The following is a 16,547-nucleotide window of genomic DNA, read 5'->3' on the forward strand; positions in this document are numbered from 1 at the left end:
AAAGACTTGAAATGTCCATTTTCACATTTATCAGATATATATATGTAAAGACAAATCAAGAGAAATGATACAATTTATACTACAGATATAGGGATATAGAAAAATTTAAATCAAGACAAAATTTTATCATTTATGTATCTCTGAATTTTTAAAAAATTAACCTGAAATAATGTATAAGAAACCTATTGAGCACTTGATGGTAAAATGCAAAAACGAAATTCCTTAAGTTGGTGGAAAAATTCTCCCATTAGATATACTGTTTCCCACAATTTTTAGAAAGATACCCCTATTGCATGCCCTCTTCCAAATATCCTGTTTACTATGGGCCAAGATCATGAAGGATCAACTATATAGTATTAGGGGGAATGTGTGTAAGGGTTAAAAAATAGAAATATTCAGCTTGATGCAAAAAAAACTGAAGAGAGTATTTAACTCTCAGACCCAAATATACTCGGTGATAGGAAAGAACAAAGTGAAGAGATACAAAAACAGGCCAGATGATTTCCACAGGTTCTAGCCAAGATACAATAACCGGGACAGGACTCACCCTCCTACCTGAAACAACTCAAAGACTGAACAAAATACATGAAACGACAGTTTTCAGACACTGAACATCACGCACATGTTGCTGAGGGAAACATTTTCCAGGCTGCAGGGTGGGGAGGGAAGATACGGACAGAGCCTAGTGGTTTTCTGAAGTCTGGAAAGACTAGAGTTTGCAGGGCAGAATATCAGAGGGGAGAGACCTATTCAGAGAGCAGGCTTGTAAAGGTATCCCTGAGTCTTCAAGTGCTTGCTTACTGATCAGCACATGCATGTGAGGAAATGTCTTGAGTCTGGGGAAGGCACCACCTGAAAGGAGCAGAGGGAATAATTCCTGGAATTTACAAAGGTCTTAGATGTTCCAACCAAAGTGGAAAAATCTCACAATTCACAGGGCATCCTGTAATCAGAATGGTAAACTCACATATCCAAACTCAATGAGCCCTAAGCACAAGAAAAAGAAAACTCCACCATGGTACATCATAATCAAATTGTTTAAAACCAGTAATGAAGAGAAAATCTTAAAAGTGGGTAGAGAAAAAAGACACATTATGTACAGAGGAACACAGATTAAAAATGACAAAAAGTTTTCATTAGAAACAATGAAAATGAGAAGAAGATGGAGCAACATCTTCAAAAGTACTGAAAGAGGGGGGAAAAAAAGAAAAAGAAAAAAGTCTATCAACCTAGAACTTTTACCATGTAAATAACTTTCAAAAATGAAAGTGAAATAAAGACATTTTCAGACATATAAAACCAAAAGAATTCTATAAGCACCAGACTTAAACTATAGAAATGTTAAAGTCCTTCAGACTGAAGAAAAATACCACACAGAAATCTGCATTGACACAAAGAAATGAAGAACACCAGACAAATGGTAAATGTGTCAGTAATGAGCTCCTTTCGAAAGGCAAGTCTTTTTTTTTTATTTTTTGTTTGAGAGAAAGAGAGCGAGCGAGAGCACAAACGGGGAGGGGCAGAAGGAGAGGGAGAGAATCCTCAAGCTGAGTCCCTGCTGAGCAGGGAGCTGGACGCAGGGCTTGATCCCAGGACCCCCAAGATCATGACCTGAGCCAAAATCAGGAGCTGGCCACTCAACCGACTGAGCCATGCTGGCGCCCCCAAAAGGCAAGTCTTTTATTTACTCATAGCTCACTGTGAATTAATTAGATAATTAGGTCAACAATAAACTGAAGATCTTTAGGTTCAATAAATATATTAATGGATCAAAGAAAGGTGTGTGTATGTACAAGTAATTGTGAGAGGAAAGAAGTATAATGGCAGTGGACATAAGTGGACAGTTAAGGTCAACAAGAGGGGCAGAATGATGACAATTTCAAGAGTTTTAAAATTTTGTTGGCGATTTTAATTTTAAAAGAAAAAGTTGCAAAAATGTGACAGAATACAAAAAAATGGCCACAAATTGTTCTCATCTCTATATTTATATGCCTTTAAAATGCTGTTCCTCCTTGAAGATATGGAGTCTATCTAACCAATCTCCGAATCTGGGCTTGACTATGTGCCTTCCTTGGCCAATGAAACATAAGTAAACATGAAGTGAGCAGAGGTTTAAAAAGTTCCTGTGAGGTAAAGCATGCTCTTTCTTGCTACTTTTGAAATCAGCATTTGAAGAGGCCTGGGCTAGCCAGCTGGATGATGAGAGAGAGACACACACATGACCTAGTTGTCCTATTACCTCAGCCAACTGCCAGATGTCCTGCCAACTGACTGCAAATACAGAAGTGAGTCCAGCCCAGACAAAAAGAACTGCTAAACAGAATCATGAGTTAAATAAAGTGGGGTCTATTTTAAGCCAGCAAGTTTGGGGTTGTTTTGTCATGCAGCAAAAGCTAACTAACACAAAAGGTAAAGTTTATATATTTTATCATTTTTTTACAGGCCTTCAGTTAGTTGCCAAAGGAAGCTTTTTCTCATGCAGTCTCTTTATAAGCTTCTATTTCTACACCAGTACAGTCCAGTTCTTTCCTGTTTATTCCAGTTAAATTCTATTCCTACCATTCTAAGGAAACAGAAAGCATGATAGCATAGTATTCATTAAAAAAAAAATTTACAGAAAACTCTAGAAATGTGCTATCCAATATGGAAGTCATTAGCCAATAGCCACTCTGCCACTGAACACTTGTAGTATGGACAGAGCCACAAGTTGAAATAATAATGCTTTTGTGGGTGCCTGGGTGGCTCAGTCAGTTAAGTGCTGGACTCTTGATTTTGGCTCAGGTCATGGTTTCAGGGTCATGAGATTGAGCCCCACATCAGGCTCTGAGCTCAGTGGGGAGTGTGCTTGAGATTCTCTCTCTCCCTCTCCCTTCCCCCTGCTCACGCATGCGTGCCCATGCTCTCTCTCTCTCTAAAATAAATAAATCTTAAAAAATAAACTAAGCTTTTGAATATTCTGGGATAAAGTATATTATCGAAATAAATTTCATTTGTTCTTTTTAACCTTTCTTAATGTGGTTACTAGAAAATTTAAAACTTATGTGAGATATATTGTTTGTATATAGTGCAATGCTGTAGAACACATCTCATGATAATGTTTGGTTTACTAAACAAAAAACCCAAAGAGAATAAAACACAACAAAACATTGAACTGAAATCAGAGTTTAGGCTCTCCTGTTCAGTGATTTGTCCTTGGGCAAGCCACCACCCTCTCTTTCCCTATTTCTATAAAGAAAGAGCAATGATTAAGGAGTTTTTCTAGCTTGAAAATGAGAAGTCAGTGTGCTTAACCACTGAGGTACTATGATTTTCAGCACTCACTCATGGTACTTACAATACTTATAAGTTCCATTTCATAATTTAATATTTCATTACATAAGGTCTCACACCATTTGCTTTATAAGTCAAACAATGTAACTGATACCTAACCTAAAATAGTAGTATAAGAGCAAAGGCAGCTTTTAGACAACAGATTTGCTTATTTTCCTCATGTCAAGTCTAGGAAAACATTTCATTATAAATCTAAAAGATCATAGTTACAGGCACAGTACACAATACTTCAGTATGCACAGCAAGGAAAGAGACAAACAGAAATGCTTAAAAAATAACTTACTTGATCACTGAGAAGAGAGTCCTAAAAAGCTGAATAAAAATTTCATTGCAATCTTCCAATTCGAAGCAGATGTTATATGATTTAACCCAAGCTAAGTTCTTAAATAAATAAATAAAATGATTATTTACATTTGCACAGAATAGTTACACAAAAGCAAATTCATTACTGTAATTTAATTTTTAGAATTTTCAATCTATATTAAGGCTTATAAAGGTCTAACTATATAAAATTAAAGTTGTTAAAGTTGTCATATACTGTGACCTTTAAAAAGACATACATTTGTTGGCATTAACCTACTCTAATGGAAAAATACTAAAACTGTTAGAGATTAATAGACTTATATATATACTAAATATAAGGAACAGTGAAAATTAATTCAACCTAATCCCTCTTCAGATTAGAAAAGAATAAAAACAGAAAGATGAAAATAGTTTTATATAATAGGTTTTCCAGTGGAATGTAGTCTTAAAAAAGACATTTTATTAAGTGGGATTTGTAGAAAATGAAAAAATTCATTTTACATTATAAAGTTACTGTAAGGAATTTTCTATTACACAAACAGTGTGATATTTATTAAATTTTTTTTACCTCTAATAAATAAAAGTATCTATTAAACTGTGGACTCTTTGTATCCTCCAAACCTTTTAATTGTCTGGTAATAAACAAAAATATGTCCTGTTAAAAAAAAAGATAAAATTAATTTAGATACAAATACTTATCATTCTTTTACAATACATTAATAATAGTCTGTATACATATTCTCCATTACATACGATAAAAGAAAATTCTCCTTAGCCAAATGACTTGGGACTGGCTTAGTCTGTTATTCCAAATAATGAGAACAGAGCAAATTATATAAAATGATATCTTTTAGAAATGATAATAAAAATTATTATTGGCATAATCTTTAGGCTTTCTCATTCTCAGAGAACCGTCAGTTCTATATCTTGTTGCCTTTTCTTCTACTATAGAACTTTCACTTTACTCACTATCTTCACATCTTGCATCATGGCAAAGAATTTTCATTTTAAGGACCTGGACAAGAGTCTTTCCATTACTATTTCCTACATGAAAATAGTAATTTTCAGCATCTAGTTTGAATTTGATGTGTGACTACAAACTTGTGTGGAACAAAAACCATAAAAGACTGGCTCAGGGTTGTACTTTTCATGACAATAATGTGCCATTTCTTAATAAGCTTTTTTTAGAAGTTTTAACCCAAAATAGAATCAATACGCAAAACTGAAGAGAAAGCAGTTCAAAATATTAAAATTTGCCAGGAATAAAATTATTCAGAATATGAAGTCAGCTCAAGAGATCAACTCAGAAGAGTTCCTTAAACATTTTAAACAAAGGCAGAAACTTCCAATATAAGCATAATATAATTTTGCATGTAATGTGCAGGGGGAAATAATCATTTGAATATGTAAATTCTGTTATACTACTGTTTTATAAAGTGTCACTAATCCACTATTTATCCCTTCAATTCAGCCACCGGGGCTTAGTGATGGGTTATCACGAAGGTTACATATGAGCAGACAGGGACTAGTTTTGATCTATACCTTTCAATGCCTCAATAAAAATACCAATCATTTCTGTGGATATGCAATGAAAAATTTTTTTTTATCATATGACCTATGCAATGAATTTTAACTGAATGAATAATTTATCTGTTTTACAACTTATAATCTTCTTATGATGACATAAAAGCTACATTCCTAAAGCTAAGCTAAACTATAAACTACAAAAGTAAACTAAATTCTGTAAAGATTATATTTACCTTAAGTTTATCATGGGAAGTATATGGAGCTTCCGGGGCATAGATTCGAAAAATGTCGGCCAAACAACATGCTACAAGGAGACGCACATCTTTATTGGGATTCCTGAGGAAAAATTCAGATGCAAGATGCAAGGCTAGTGGGAGATACTGCTGTTTTTCGTCTTCTGAGTCCTGATCCATATCCATAAAAGTTTTTACTACCATCTGTAAAAATACATAAAAAAAAAATACTCAACTCCTGATATTTAGAAATTAGTAGAAGACATATTTTTTTAAAAACTCATGTCCATTACAACACAAACTAGTAATTAGACACTATCCGAGGATTCACCATCAATTTGTGTAAATCTACATTTAAGATTCTAATCATTTTAGGTAAAATTTAGCCCAGGTAAAAAAGTTCTTAGCGTCATACATACAACCAAATTCATTTGATATTTTGCAACATCATCAATTATGTTTCTTTACATTTTATTATCAAAGCTGCCTTGATTTAGGCTCTTTCAAACTGCTCTCATTTCACACTTTAGTAGGTTTTGCATTTCACAAAAGAAAACCATGCTTAAGCATTTTTATGTAGTTGTACTTCGGATTAAAAGCTATAATTATAAAATAACCTCTGTTGTTATTTGTAATTACAAAATTAACAAATGTACATTTCAGAATCACTCTAAAACAAAAAAGTCCATGCTCATGAATTTTAATATTGTTAAAATGTCCGTATTACCCAAAGCAATCTACAGATTCAATGCAATCCCCCTCAAAATACCAACAGTATTTTTTCACAGAACTACAACAAAGAATCCTAAAACTTTTATGGAACCACAAAAGACCCTGTATTGTCAAAGCAATTTTAAGAACAAAGCTGGAGGTATCGCAATTCCAGATTTCAAGGTATACTACAAAGCTGCAATAATCAAAACTACACAGGTTACTAGGGGATGGGCAAAGTAAGTGAAGGCGAACTGTAAGTACAGGCTTCCACTTATGGAATGAATAAGTCATGGGGATGAAAGGAATATAGTCAGTGGTATCCTAAAGGTATTTTATGGTGACAGATAGTAGCTACACTTATGGTGAGCACAGCATAATGCATACAGTTGTGGAATCACTATGCACACTATACACATGAAACTAATGTAACACTGTGTGTCAACTATACTTCAATAAAAAGAAAAAAAACAAAACAAAACAAAACAAAAAAACCTCCCAAAAAATCAACAGTATGGCACTAGGACAAAAGAGCCCAGAAATAAACCCCTGCTTATATGGTCAATTAATGTACCACAGAGGAGGCAAGAATATATAATGGGGAAACGACAATCTCTTCAATAAATGGTGCTGGGGAAACAGAACAGCTACATGCAGAAGAATAGAACTGGACCACTTTCTTACACCAAACACAAAAATAAAATGGATTAAAGACCTAAATGTAATACCTGAAACCATGAAGCTCCTAAAGGAAAACACATGCAGTAATCTTTCGGACATCGACCTTAAGTAATATTTTTCTGGATCTGTCTCCACAGGCAAGGGAAACAAAAGCAAAAATTTACTCCTGGGACTCCATCAAACTAAAAAGCTTTTGCACAGCAAAGAAAACCATCAATAAAGCAAAAAGGCAACCTACTGAATAGAAAATATTTGCAAATGATATATCTGATAAGGGGATAATATCCGAAATATATAAAGAACCCATGCAAGTCAACACCAAAAAAACCAAATAATCCAATTTAAAAAAATGGGCAGAGGACCTGAATAGACATTTTTCCAAAGAAGATATACAGATGGCCAAGAGACACATGAAAAGATGCTAAACTAATCACTAATCATCAGGAAAATGCAAATGCAAACAACAATGCAGTATCACCTCATGCCAGTCAGAATGGCTAGTATCAAAAATACAAGAATTAACAAGTATTGGAAAGAATATGGAGAAAAGGAGACCCTCATGCACTGTTGGTGGGAATATAAATGGGTGCAGCCACTGTGAAAACAGCACTGAGGTTTCTCAAGAAATTAAAAATAGAGGGTGCCTGGGTGGCTCAGTTGGTTAAGCGACTGCCTTCGGCTCAGGTCATGATCCCGGAGTCCCGGGATCAAGTCCCACATCGGGCTCCCAGCTTGACGGGGAGTCTGCTTCTCCCTCTGACCCTCTTCCCTCTCGTGCTCTCTATCTCTCATTCTCTCTCTCTCAAATAATAAAAAATCTTAAAAAAAAAAAAAGAAATTAAAAATAGAAATACTATATGCCCCAGTAATTCCACTTCTCATTATTTACCTGAAGAAAAAAAAAATGAAAAAACATACATGCACCCCTATGTTTATTGCAGCATTATTTACAACAGCCAAGATACGGAAGCCACCTAAACGTCCACCAAGAGAGAAGAGGATAAAGGTGATACACACACACACACACACACACGAATATTAATCATCCATAAAAAAGAATGAAATCTTGCCATTCGTGGTAACATGGATGAACCTACAGGGTATTATGTTAGATGAAATAGATCGTACAGAAGATGACTTTATCATATGTACTGAATTTTATCATTTTTCTGCGCATGCTGAGGTGCTCATATTTTCCTGAGTAAATCTCACTGACGGGTCTTCTAATTTTAATCTAAGTTTCCATTCCTAAAATCTAATTCTAGTCCAAGTCTCCATTTTAAAATAACACCAACTAGGTCATAACACTTGTACATTGCTAGATTTGAGATGCTATTATATTACTTCAATTTTTGCATTTATATTCACGAAATTGACCTAAAACAGAGATTTCTTTAAGACAACTTTGTCCATTTTATTTTTTTTAATTTTTTAAAGATTTTTTATTTATTCTTTTTTAGAGAGAGTGTGTGTGAGAAGGGGAAGGGCTAAGGGAGACGTAGAGAATCTCAGGCAGACTCTGTACTGAGAGTGGAGCCCAACATGGGGCTCAATCCCATGACCCCAAGATCATGACCTGAGCTGAAACCAAGAGTTGTATGCTTAACCACCTAATCACCCAAGCACCCCCAACCTTGTCCATTTTAGAAATGAGGTTATACCAGCTTAAAACAAATTGGTAAGTGATCCCTTTTTTCCTATTACGTGGAAAGTTTATAGTAATGCTGGTTTTATCTTTCTTCCTTACATATTTAGTGATATTCAACTGATCAAAGAACCATAATGGAATTTAGAAAATATTCTGAACTGAATGACAATGAAAACTATCAATACTCGTAGGATGCAGTTAAAGCTGTACTCATAGGAAATTTACAGTCTTAAATGTATAAGCTACAAAAGAAGGAAAAATGAAAAATCAGTGATCTACATTTCCATCTGTTAGAAAAATAGCAAATTAAATAGAAAGGAGGTAGAATCAAAGGGGGGAAATTAAAACAGACTTCAATGAATTGGAAAACAAACATACAAAAGAGAAAAACCAAACAATGCCAAATGTTGACTGCTGAAAAGACTAATAGAATTGACTATATAGAATTGTCTCTAAAAGAATAAATCAAGGAGAGAGAAGGCATAAACTACCAGTATCAGGAATTAAAAAGAGGACATATTATATTATTCACCCAATAATAATAATAATAATAATACACTGGAGGGGGCTGTCACACAAAATACACTATCTGAATAATTCTATCTCTATGAAAAGAAACTGAATCTGAAATTAAAAACCTTCCCACAACAAAAATCTCCAATGTTAAATGGCTTCACTGGTGAAAAGTCCCAAATCAAGACAACTATGTATAGATAGATATAGTACTAGCCCTCTAATCAAAATACCAACCCTCTCCTGCCATTCTGTTACAGCTTTGTATCTTGGTTTGGTTATGCAGTTACTAGTCAGTGAGAGCCTACTTACTGCTCACAAATACAAACATCCCTTTGAGATGTTAAGCCTTATTTCTTGATTATCTGTTAACATTTTAGTAGAGACTGTTATCTAGTTGGAATTAATAACAGAAGATAAAAACACCTGAAGTTTAGGAATTCTTTGAGAAATAAAGAGCACCAAATGGGAGTTGTGAAGGGATTAAAGATAATCCTAACATTAACTTCAGGTAGGACTAGCCAGGCCACCTGAAATCATCTGATTAGGATCCCTTCTACATAACTCATCTAACCTCAACCAACAAAATAATCAAAATTTGTATTTATGGATGAGTAAACTAAGGAACAGTTTAAATCCTCATGCAAGTTGATAAAAGCCAAAGGAGAGAACATGCAAACCAGAGATATTTGGCCTTTATCTTGAAGGCAAGAACCACTGACGTGTTTTGAACAACAGCATAATATGGTTAGATTTGCATTTCATGAAAATACCTTTTTATGAGGTAGGCAGTAAATGAATGTCTCACTCACAAGGTTGATGAATCCATCAAAGCTAACTCAGCCAAACTCTGAAGTCATCAGAGACATCTTACAAGTATTCTGAAGCAATCTCAAGAAGTTGAGTGGGAGGCAAGAGATAAAGTAAAAAGGGCAAACTGTATTCCTAAATGCCATAACAAAAGAGTTTCAGATTTTATTATATAGGAAATGCGAGTCATCAAAAAATATTTGTCAGTAGAAAAGTATATGTATTTGTCATCTAATGCTATGTAACAAAATACCCCCAGACTCTGTACCTTAAAACAATAAACATTTATTTGTCACAGTTTCTATGGAGGCAGAACTGGAGAGTGACTCAGCTAGGTGGTTTTGCTTGGACTCTCTAATGAAACCGTCATCAGTTAAAGTTATAATCATCTGAAGGTCCGATGGGCCTACCAGATGTGCTATGAAGGTTGCTCATTCACATGCCTGGTAAGCTGGCACTGGCTTTTGGCAAAAGGCATCAGTTCCTCTCTATAGGTGCTCTCTGGACAGCTGCTTGAGTGTCCTCATGGAATGGTGGCTGGCTTTCTCCCAGTGAGTGATCCAAGAGCGCCAAGTCATAAATGGCAATCTTTTATGACCTAACCTTCAAAAACATACACTGTCACTTCCACAACAGCCTATTAGTTATTCAGGACAGCCCTATTCAGTTGGAATATAAGGAAATGGGGATCATTCAGGGCCATCTTGGAGGCTAACTACCATATTATGGCTCATAATATATTTATATCTTGTTTAGTCCTCTCCCATAAAGACTCTGGATTTGGTCATGTGACCTATTTTGACCAATGGGACATTAGCAAGTATAATGCAAGGAGAGGTCTGGTAACCAGGTGCATATAGAGGCTGGAATGCTCCCTACTGGAACCCAGCTACCACAGTTAGGAAGAGTGGACTATCCAAGAAAGAAGAGACCATAAATAGAACCCTGGAAAATGAGACAACACACAAAGACAGACTACATAGTGAGCTCAAAGCCCTGGCTGAGCTCCCAACCAAATTTAGCTTGTAAGAATAACCCCGGGTAACACCACATGGAGCAGTCATATCACAGAACTGTGAGGAATAATAATTTTAACTCATTAGGTTCTGTTTTGTTTTTTAAGATTTTATTTATTTGACAGAGAGAGACACAGAGAGAGGGAACGCAAGCAGGGGGAGTGGGAGAGGGAGAAGCAGGCTCCCCGCAGAGCAGGGAGCCCGATGCAGGGCTCGATTCCAGGACCCTGGGATCATGACCTGAGCCGAAGGAAGACGCTTAACGACTGAGCCACCCAGGCGCCCCTCATTAGGTTTTGTTTTAATACACAGTGACGATTAACTGAAACCACATCCATTCTGCAGTTTTTAAAATATGCCTTTCTCTACTGCAGAGGCAGGAAAGCTAAAAACTATATATCCTAGGTCACCTTACAATAAGGGTTACAGTTGTAATCTAGTTTAGCCAATCAAAAGCACTTATTCATGATTTGGAAAGTGGAAGTGTGGAAGAAAGAGGATGTGTTGCTATTGCTTTTTTTTTTTTTGGCTGGCAACTCTGGAGCGAAGGCATTTTGTGGTGTGTGGAGCATCAGCATTAAGCTTTCTGACAACAGACAGGAAGGATTCATCCATTTTGTGCTGGTACTGATCTATTAGGTGTGTGAGGCTCTGGAGCAATCATTATGGCAATGGTTTACTCATGATAATGTTTCTGAGAGGTAGGTATTACTATCATCTAAGTTTATGGATAAGGAAAGTTGTGCACTTGTAGGTAGTTTGCCCTGGGTCACAGAGTCCCAGAACAAGATCAATACTAGCACGGAAGGGAGGGAAGAAAAGAAAATATTAGAGGGCACCACATATGATAAGGGTATAATTTAGCTGAAATTTTGTTTCAGATAAATATCACATACATGGCTGTTTGAACTGGGGAGCACAATGTAAAGTGTATTTCTTAACATGGGTTGTGGTTAAAAAAAAATCTTTCAAAGCTATGAGAGTGCTTATTATATTAGTTCCTCACCAGTATCTTATATCCTTTTTATTTATTATTTTTTAAAGATTTTATTTATTTGACACAGAGAGAGAGTGAGAGCAGGAGCACAAGCAGGGGGAGTGGGAGAGGAAGAAGCAGGCTTACTGGGGCATCTGGGTGGCTCAGTTGTTAAGTGTCTGCCTTCGGCTCAGGTCATGATCCCAGGGTCCTGGGATCGAGCCCCACATCAGGCTCCCTGCTCAGCAGGAAGCCTGCTTTTCCCTCTCTCCCACTCCCCCTGCCTGCTTGTGTTCCCTCTCTCACTGTGTCTCTCTGTCAAATAAATAAAATCTTAAAAAAAAAAAAAAAAAAAAAGCAGGCTTACTGCTGAGCAAGGAGCCCGATGGGCGGCTCGATCCCAGGACCCTGGGATCATGACCTGAGCCGAAGGCAGATGCTTAACGACTAAGACACCCAGGTGCCCTGATTTATTTTTTAAAAAGATTTTACTTATTTATTTGACAGAGAGATAAGAGCACAAGTAGGCAGAGCAGCAGGCAGAGGGAGAGGGAGAAACAGGCCCCCCGTCAAGGAAGGAGTCCAACTCGGGGCTCGATCCCAGGACCCTGGGATCATGACCCAAGCCGAAGGCAGATGCCCAACTGACTGTGCCACCCAGGCGCCCCTCTTATATCCTTTTTTAGAGTAACATATGATTTCACTTATATAAGGTACCCAGAGTAGTCAAATTTATAGAGACAGAAAGTATAACAGTGATTACCAGTGATTAACAAAGAGGAGGGAATGGGGACTTAGTATTTAATGAGGACTTAGCATTTAATGGGTACAGAGTTTCAGTTAGGGATGATGTAAAAGTTCTGGAGATGGATTGTGCTGATGGTTGCACAATGTGAATGTACTTAATACCACTCAACTGTACACTTAAAAATGGTAAATTTTATGTTATGTATACTTTACCACAATTTAAAAATTCAGTACAAATGACTTCTAAAACTGGGGAGATATTTTTCCTAGCTACATGTTAATTAATGTTACAACCAGGTGAATGAAATAACACAAATATATCAAAACATGTAAACAAAACAAAAACAAAAAATAAAGTTCAGGATGAAATAATAATAGTGTAATAAAAAAATAAAAACACAAAAGAACATCTGATCCTTGGGAATCAGTTAGTTTGGTTTTTAAAACTTTCAGAAAGGAATGCTATTACATACACTGTCACAAAATTTAGCCAAGTATAGCATGAATGACCTAACCTGGCAAAAACACAGATGAGGATGACTATATATCACTGTCCCTATGAGCCCAAATACAAACATCAAGAATGGAATCTTAGAATACTGTATTTTTGTTATAAATGGCCTTTTGCTCACATAGGACATGGGAGTAGGCAGAGAGGAAAAGAGGAGTAAAAGTAGAAAAAGGTAACATCTGGAGAACACAGGAGACTCTTTTTACTATTCTTGCAGCTTTTCAAAGTCTGAAATCCTATCAAACTAAAAAACTAAAATTAAAAATGAATGCATTTATCACAAAATACAAGACAAACATACATATATTAATAGTTGAAATGAAAGTTTCACCAAACTTGTCTTAAAAAAAAGTTTCTGGAAAAAAAGTTTCTGATTTTAATAGAACATATTTACCATGGCATCACTGGCTTGATACACAGATGTTACAGATTTGGGAATATAATGACATGAATTAAAACCTTAAAATAATAAATTGAATTACAGGTTTCTTTCACCGAAGTTTTCTAAGGAAAATAATTTGTTAACATCTGTATCCTCAATGATTAGAACAGTGACTGACATAAAGTGGATGGGCATGCACTTTTTTTAAAAAAAACATTAGAATTCACAAAATGCCTCTTTAACATCTACTGATTACATATACATATACATATGAGTGTTTTATACACACACACACACACACACACACACACGAACATTATGACCCATGATACATATTCCTACCATTCTGGCATAAAACTTACTCAGTTCTAGATAATCAGTAAATATATTTGTTTGCTAGAAATTTATTTAGAATTTTTAAGTAAATATAATCCTAAACATGCATCTATAGCAGGGTCACAACTGGAGGGGAGTGACATGGAAACAAAGTACTGGGGAGAAATGGAGAACACATGCCCCAATTAAAGATAGAGCTAAGCTTTAGTTAGTTACTGCCAGGTGACAATGCAGCAAAATATTGCAAAATCATCCCGGTGATCAGGACACAACAAAATTTTAAGTGAAATCATCTGATTTGAGAATTTAAGCAGCTCCAAAAAGTTCATACTATTGCAAAGGAAAAGCAAAACATGTCTACATGCTCTATGTGGTCCTCAAATCAACAATTTACAAATTGTTGGAAATATTTTAAAGGAAAAATGTCAATACAGCCATCTTTTCAGGTAAATAAATTATTCTGAAAAGTTGTTTTCCCTCTTTTTTGTACTTATAGAGAAATATGAGTCTTTAAACAGGTTTAAAAAAACTATGAAGAAAATATCCAGTAAATGGAGTATCATTAAAATTTACATAATCTTTAAAATAGTAAAAATTTAATAACACACGGTCCTCAACATTCCACAGAAAATATCATTAAAATTTTCCACTTCCAGAAAGTAATGGTAAAGACAGACCTCTATCTATCTATCTATCTATCTACCATCTTTCTATCTTATTTATTTGACAGGAGAGAGAGCACGAACAGGGGGGAGCAGTAAGCAGAGGAAGAAGAAGTAGGTCCCCTGATGAGCAAGGAGCCTGATGCGTGGGGCTCATTCCCAGGACCCTGGGATCGTGACCTGAACTGAAGGCAGACGGTGAACTGACTGAGCCACCCAGGCACCCCAAGACAGACAACTTTAGAATCTACCAAAAAAAAAAAAAAATTAATTCCCAGTGGAATAAAAATTGAAATTGGGGAGGGAAATCTAAGAAACTTAAAAAAAAAAAAAAAAAAAGGAGAACGGGGGCACCTGGGTTGCTCAGTTGGTTAAGTTACCGACTCTTAATTTCAGCTCAGATCATAATCTCAGGGTCGTGGGATCAAGCCCTGCATCTGGCTCCATGCTCAGTGAGGAGTCTGTTTGAGATTCTCTCCTTCTCCCTCTACCCCTCTCCCTGCGTGCATGCACTCTCTCTCTCTAAATAAATAAAATCTTAAAAAAAAGAATGTATTTATCATTAAGTAGGATTTCTTAAGACACAAAAAGTCCTAAAAATTGATTCTATAAAACTAAAATTAAAGTGTTATTTATTGAAAGACATCACTAAAAAGTTTTTAAAAGACATGCTACCAAATGAAAGCAGGTATGTGTGACAGGCATAACGAACAAAGAACCAGTCTTGTACATATAAAGAATTTCTAAAATTCAACCAGAAAAAGAAAATGCAAATTATATGTCTACAATTTATTCTGAGTTAATTTCTGTATGTGTTGCGAGTTTCAGGTAAAGGTGTTCAGACACCATTTGTATAAAAAGACTATTCTTTCTCCATTAATTGTCTTGGCATCTTTGTTGAAAATAAAACTGACGGTAATGTGTAGGTCTATTTTTGGACTCTCTATTATGTTCCATTGCTCTATTTATCTATCATTTTAATAATACCACATAGTTTTGATTACTGTAGCTTCACATTAAGTTTTGAAATCAGGTAGGTGTATGAGTCTTCTAACACAGTATAAAAATAGGAGAAAGATATGAACAGACACTTTACAAAAAAAAAAAGTATACACTGGTGGTAGGAATATAAAATGGTATAACCACTTTGGAAAACTGGCCATTTTTCATAAAGTTAAAGATACACCTAAAATCCAAGCCAAAAATTCCACCTTTAAGTATTTATGAAAACAAATGTTCACACAAACACAAGGTTCATAAAAGCTTTATTCAGAACGCCCTAAATTGTAATAACTATCTATTGACAGGTAAATGAATAAATCCATTGTGGTATACACATAAAAAACTACTAATAACAATAAAAAGAACGTCATTTAGGCAACACCATAAATAAATCTCAAAAATGTGCTAAGCCAAAAAAGCCAGACACAAATGGGGAGCAGAGTGGATTAAAAAGGACTGGGGGAAACATTTGGGGGTGACATGTATGTTCATTATCTTGATTGTGATGACAGTTTCAAGGCTGTATACATGTATGTTAAAATTTGTGAAACTTACCTCCTGAGAGCAATTCTCTGACACCAACTAGGTGTACTACATTTCAATTCAATTATGACAGTAACTACCAGGAATTAGCACAAACCCTACAAGTTAGAGGACAAAATTCTTCTCAACACTGCCCCCCCCTTCAGATGCCACCTACAAGCCCTGGAGGCCACCCATATTTCTGACAAACCAGCTATATCTTTGGGACTTCCTACAACACCCTCAGGTTCAATAATTTGCCAGAACAACTCACAGAACTCACCTAAAGCATGATACTTATAATTACAACTTTACTATAAAGGATGCAACTCAGGAAAGCCAAATGGAAAAAACACTTGGGGATGAAAGAGGGGGACAAAGAGCTTTCATGCCCTCTTCTGGTGGAACACAACACCCTCCCAGGACACCAATGTGTTCACCAACCCGTGAACTCTGAGCCTTGGTATCCAGGTTTATTGGGGTTTTAATATAGGATTAATTATCATATGACTGAACTCAATCTCTAGCCTCCCACCTCTCCCAGGTCAGGTGGCAAAGTTCCAACTCTCTAACCCCGTGCTTGGACTTTCTGATGACCCTCTAAGAGTCTAGGGGCAGGCCAAGAGTTGCCCAATTA

General features: G+C 35.9%; 1 protein-coding gene across 3 annotated transcripts in view; it reads right to left on the reverse strand.

Annotated features, from left to right (window-relative positions):
• Nucleotides 1–16,547, reverse strand: part of PDS5A (PDS5 cohesin associated factor A) — a 136,578-nt gene that overhangs the window by 81,830 nt on the left and 38,201 nt on the right. For all 3 annotated transcript variants that reach the window (XR_012377887.1, XM_025887114.2, XM_025887115.2), the window contains exons 3-5: nt 5,394–5,597; nt 4,202–4,288; nt 3,614–3,711 (exon numbers count right to left, since the gene is read on the reverse strand). Coding sequence is in view for 2 of the 3 variants with exons in the window: in XM_025887114.2 (XP_025742899.1) it covers nt 3,614–3,711; nt 4,202–4,288; nt 5,394–5,597 (389 nt within the window). In the remaining variant the exon portion in view is untranslated. The remainder of the gene's footprint in view (nt 1–3,613; nt 3,712–4,201; nt 4,289–5,393; nt 5,598–16,547) is intronic.

This window comes from Callorhinus ursinus, unplaced genomic scaffold (genome assembly GCF_003265705.2).
Source record: "Callorhinus ursinus isolate GAN/ISIS: 27379988/994484 unplaced genomic scaffold, GSC_fseal_2.0 scaffold4, whole genome shotgun sequence".
Lineage (NCBI taxonomy): Eukaryota > Metazoa > Chordata > Mammalia > Carnivora > Otariidae > Callorhinus > Callorhinus ursinus.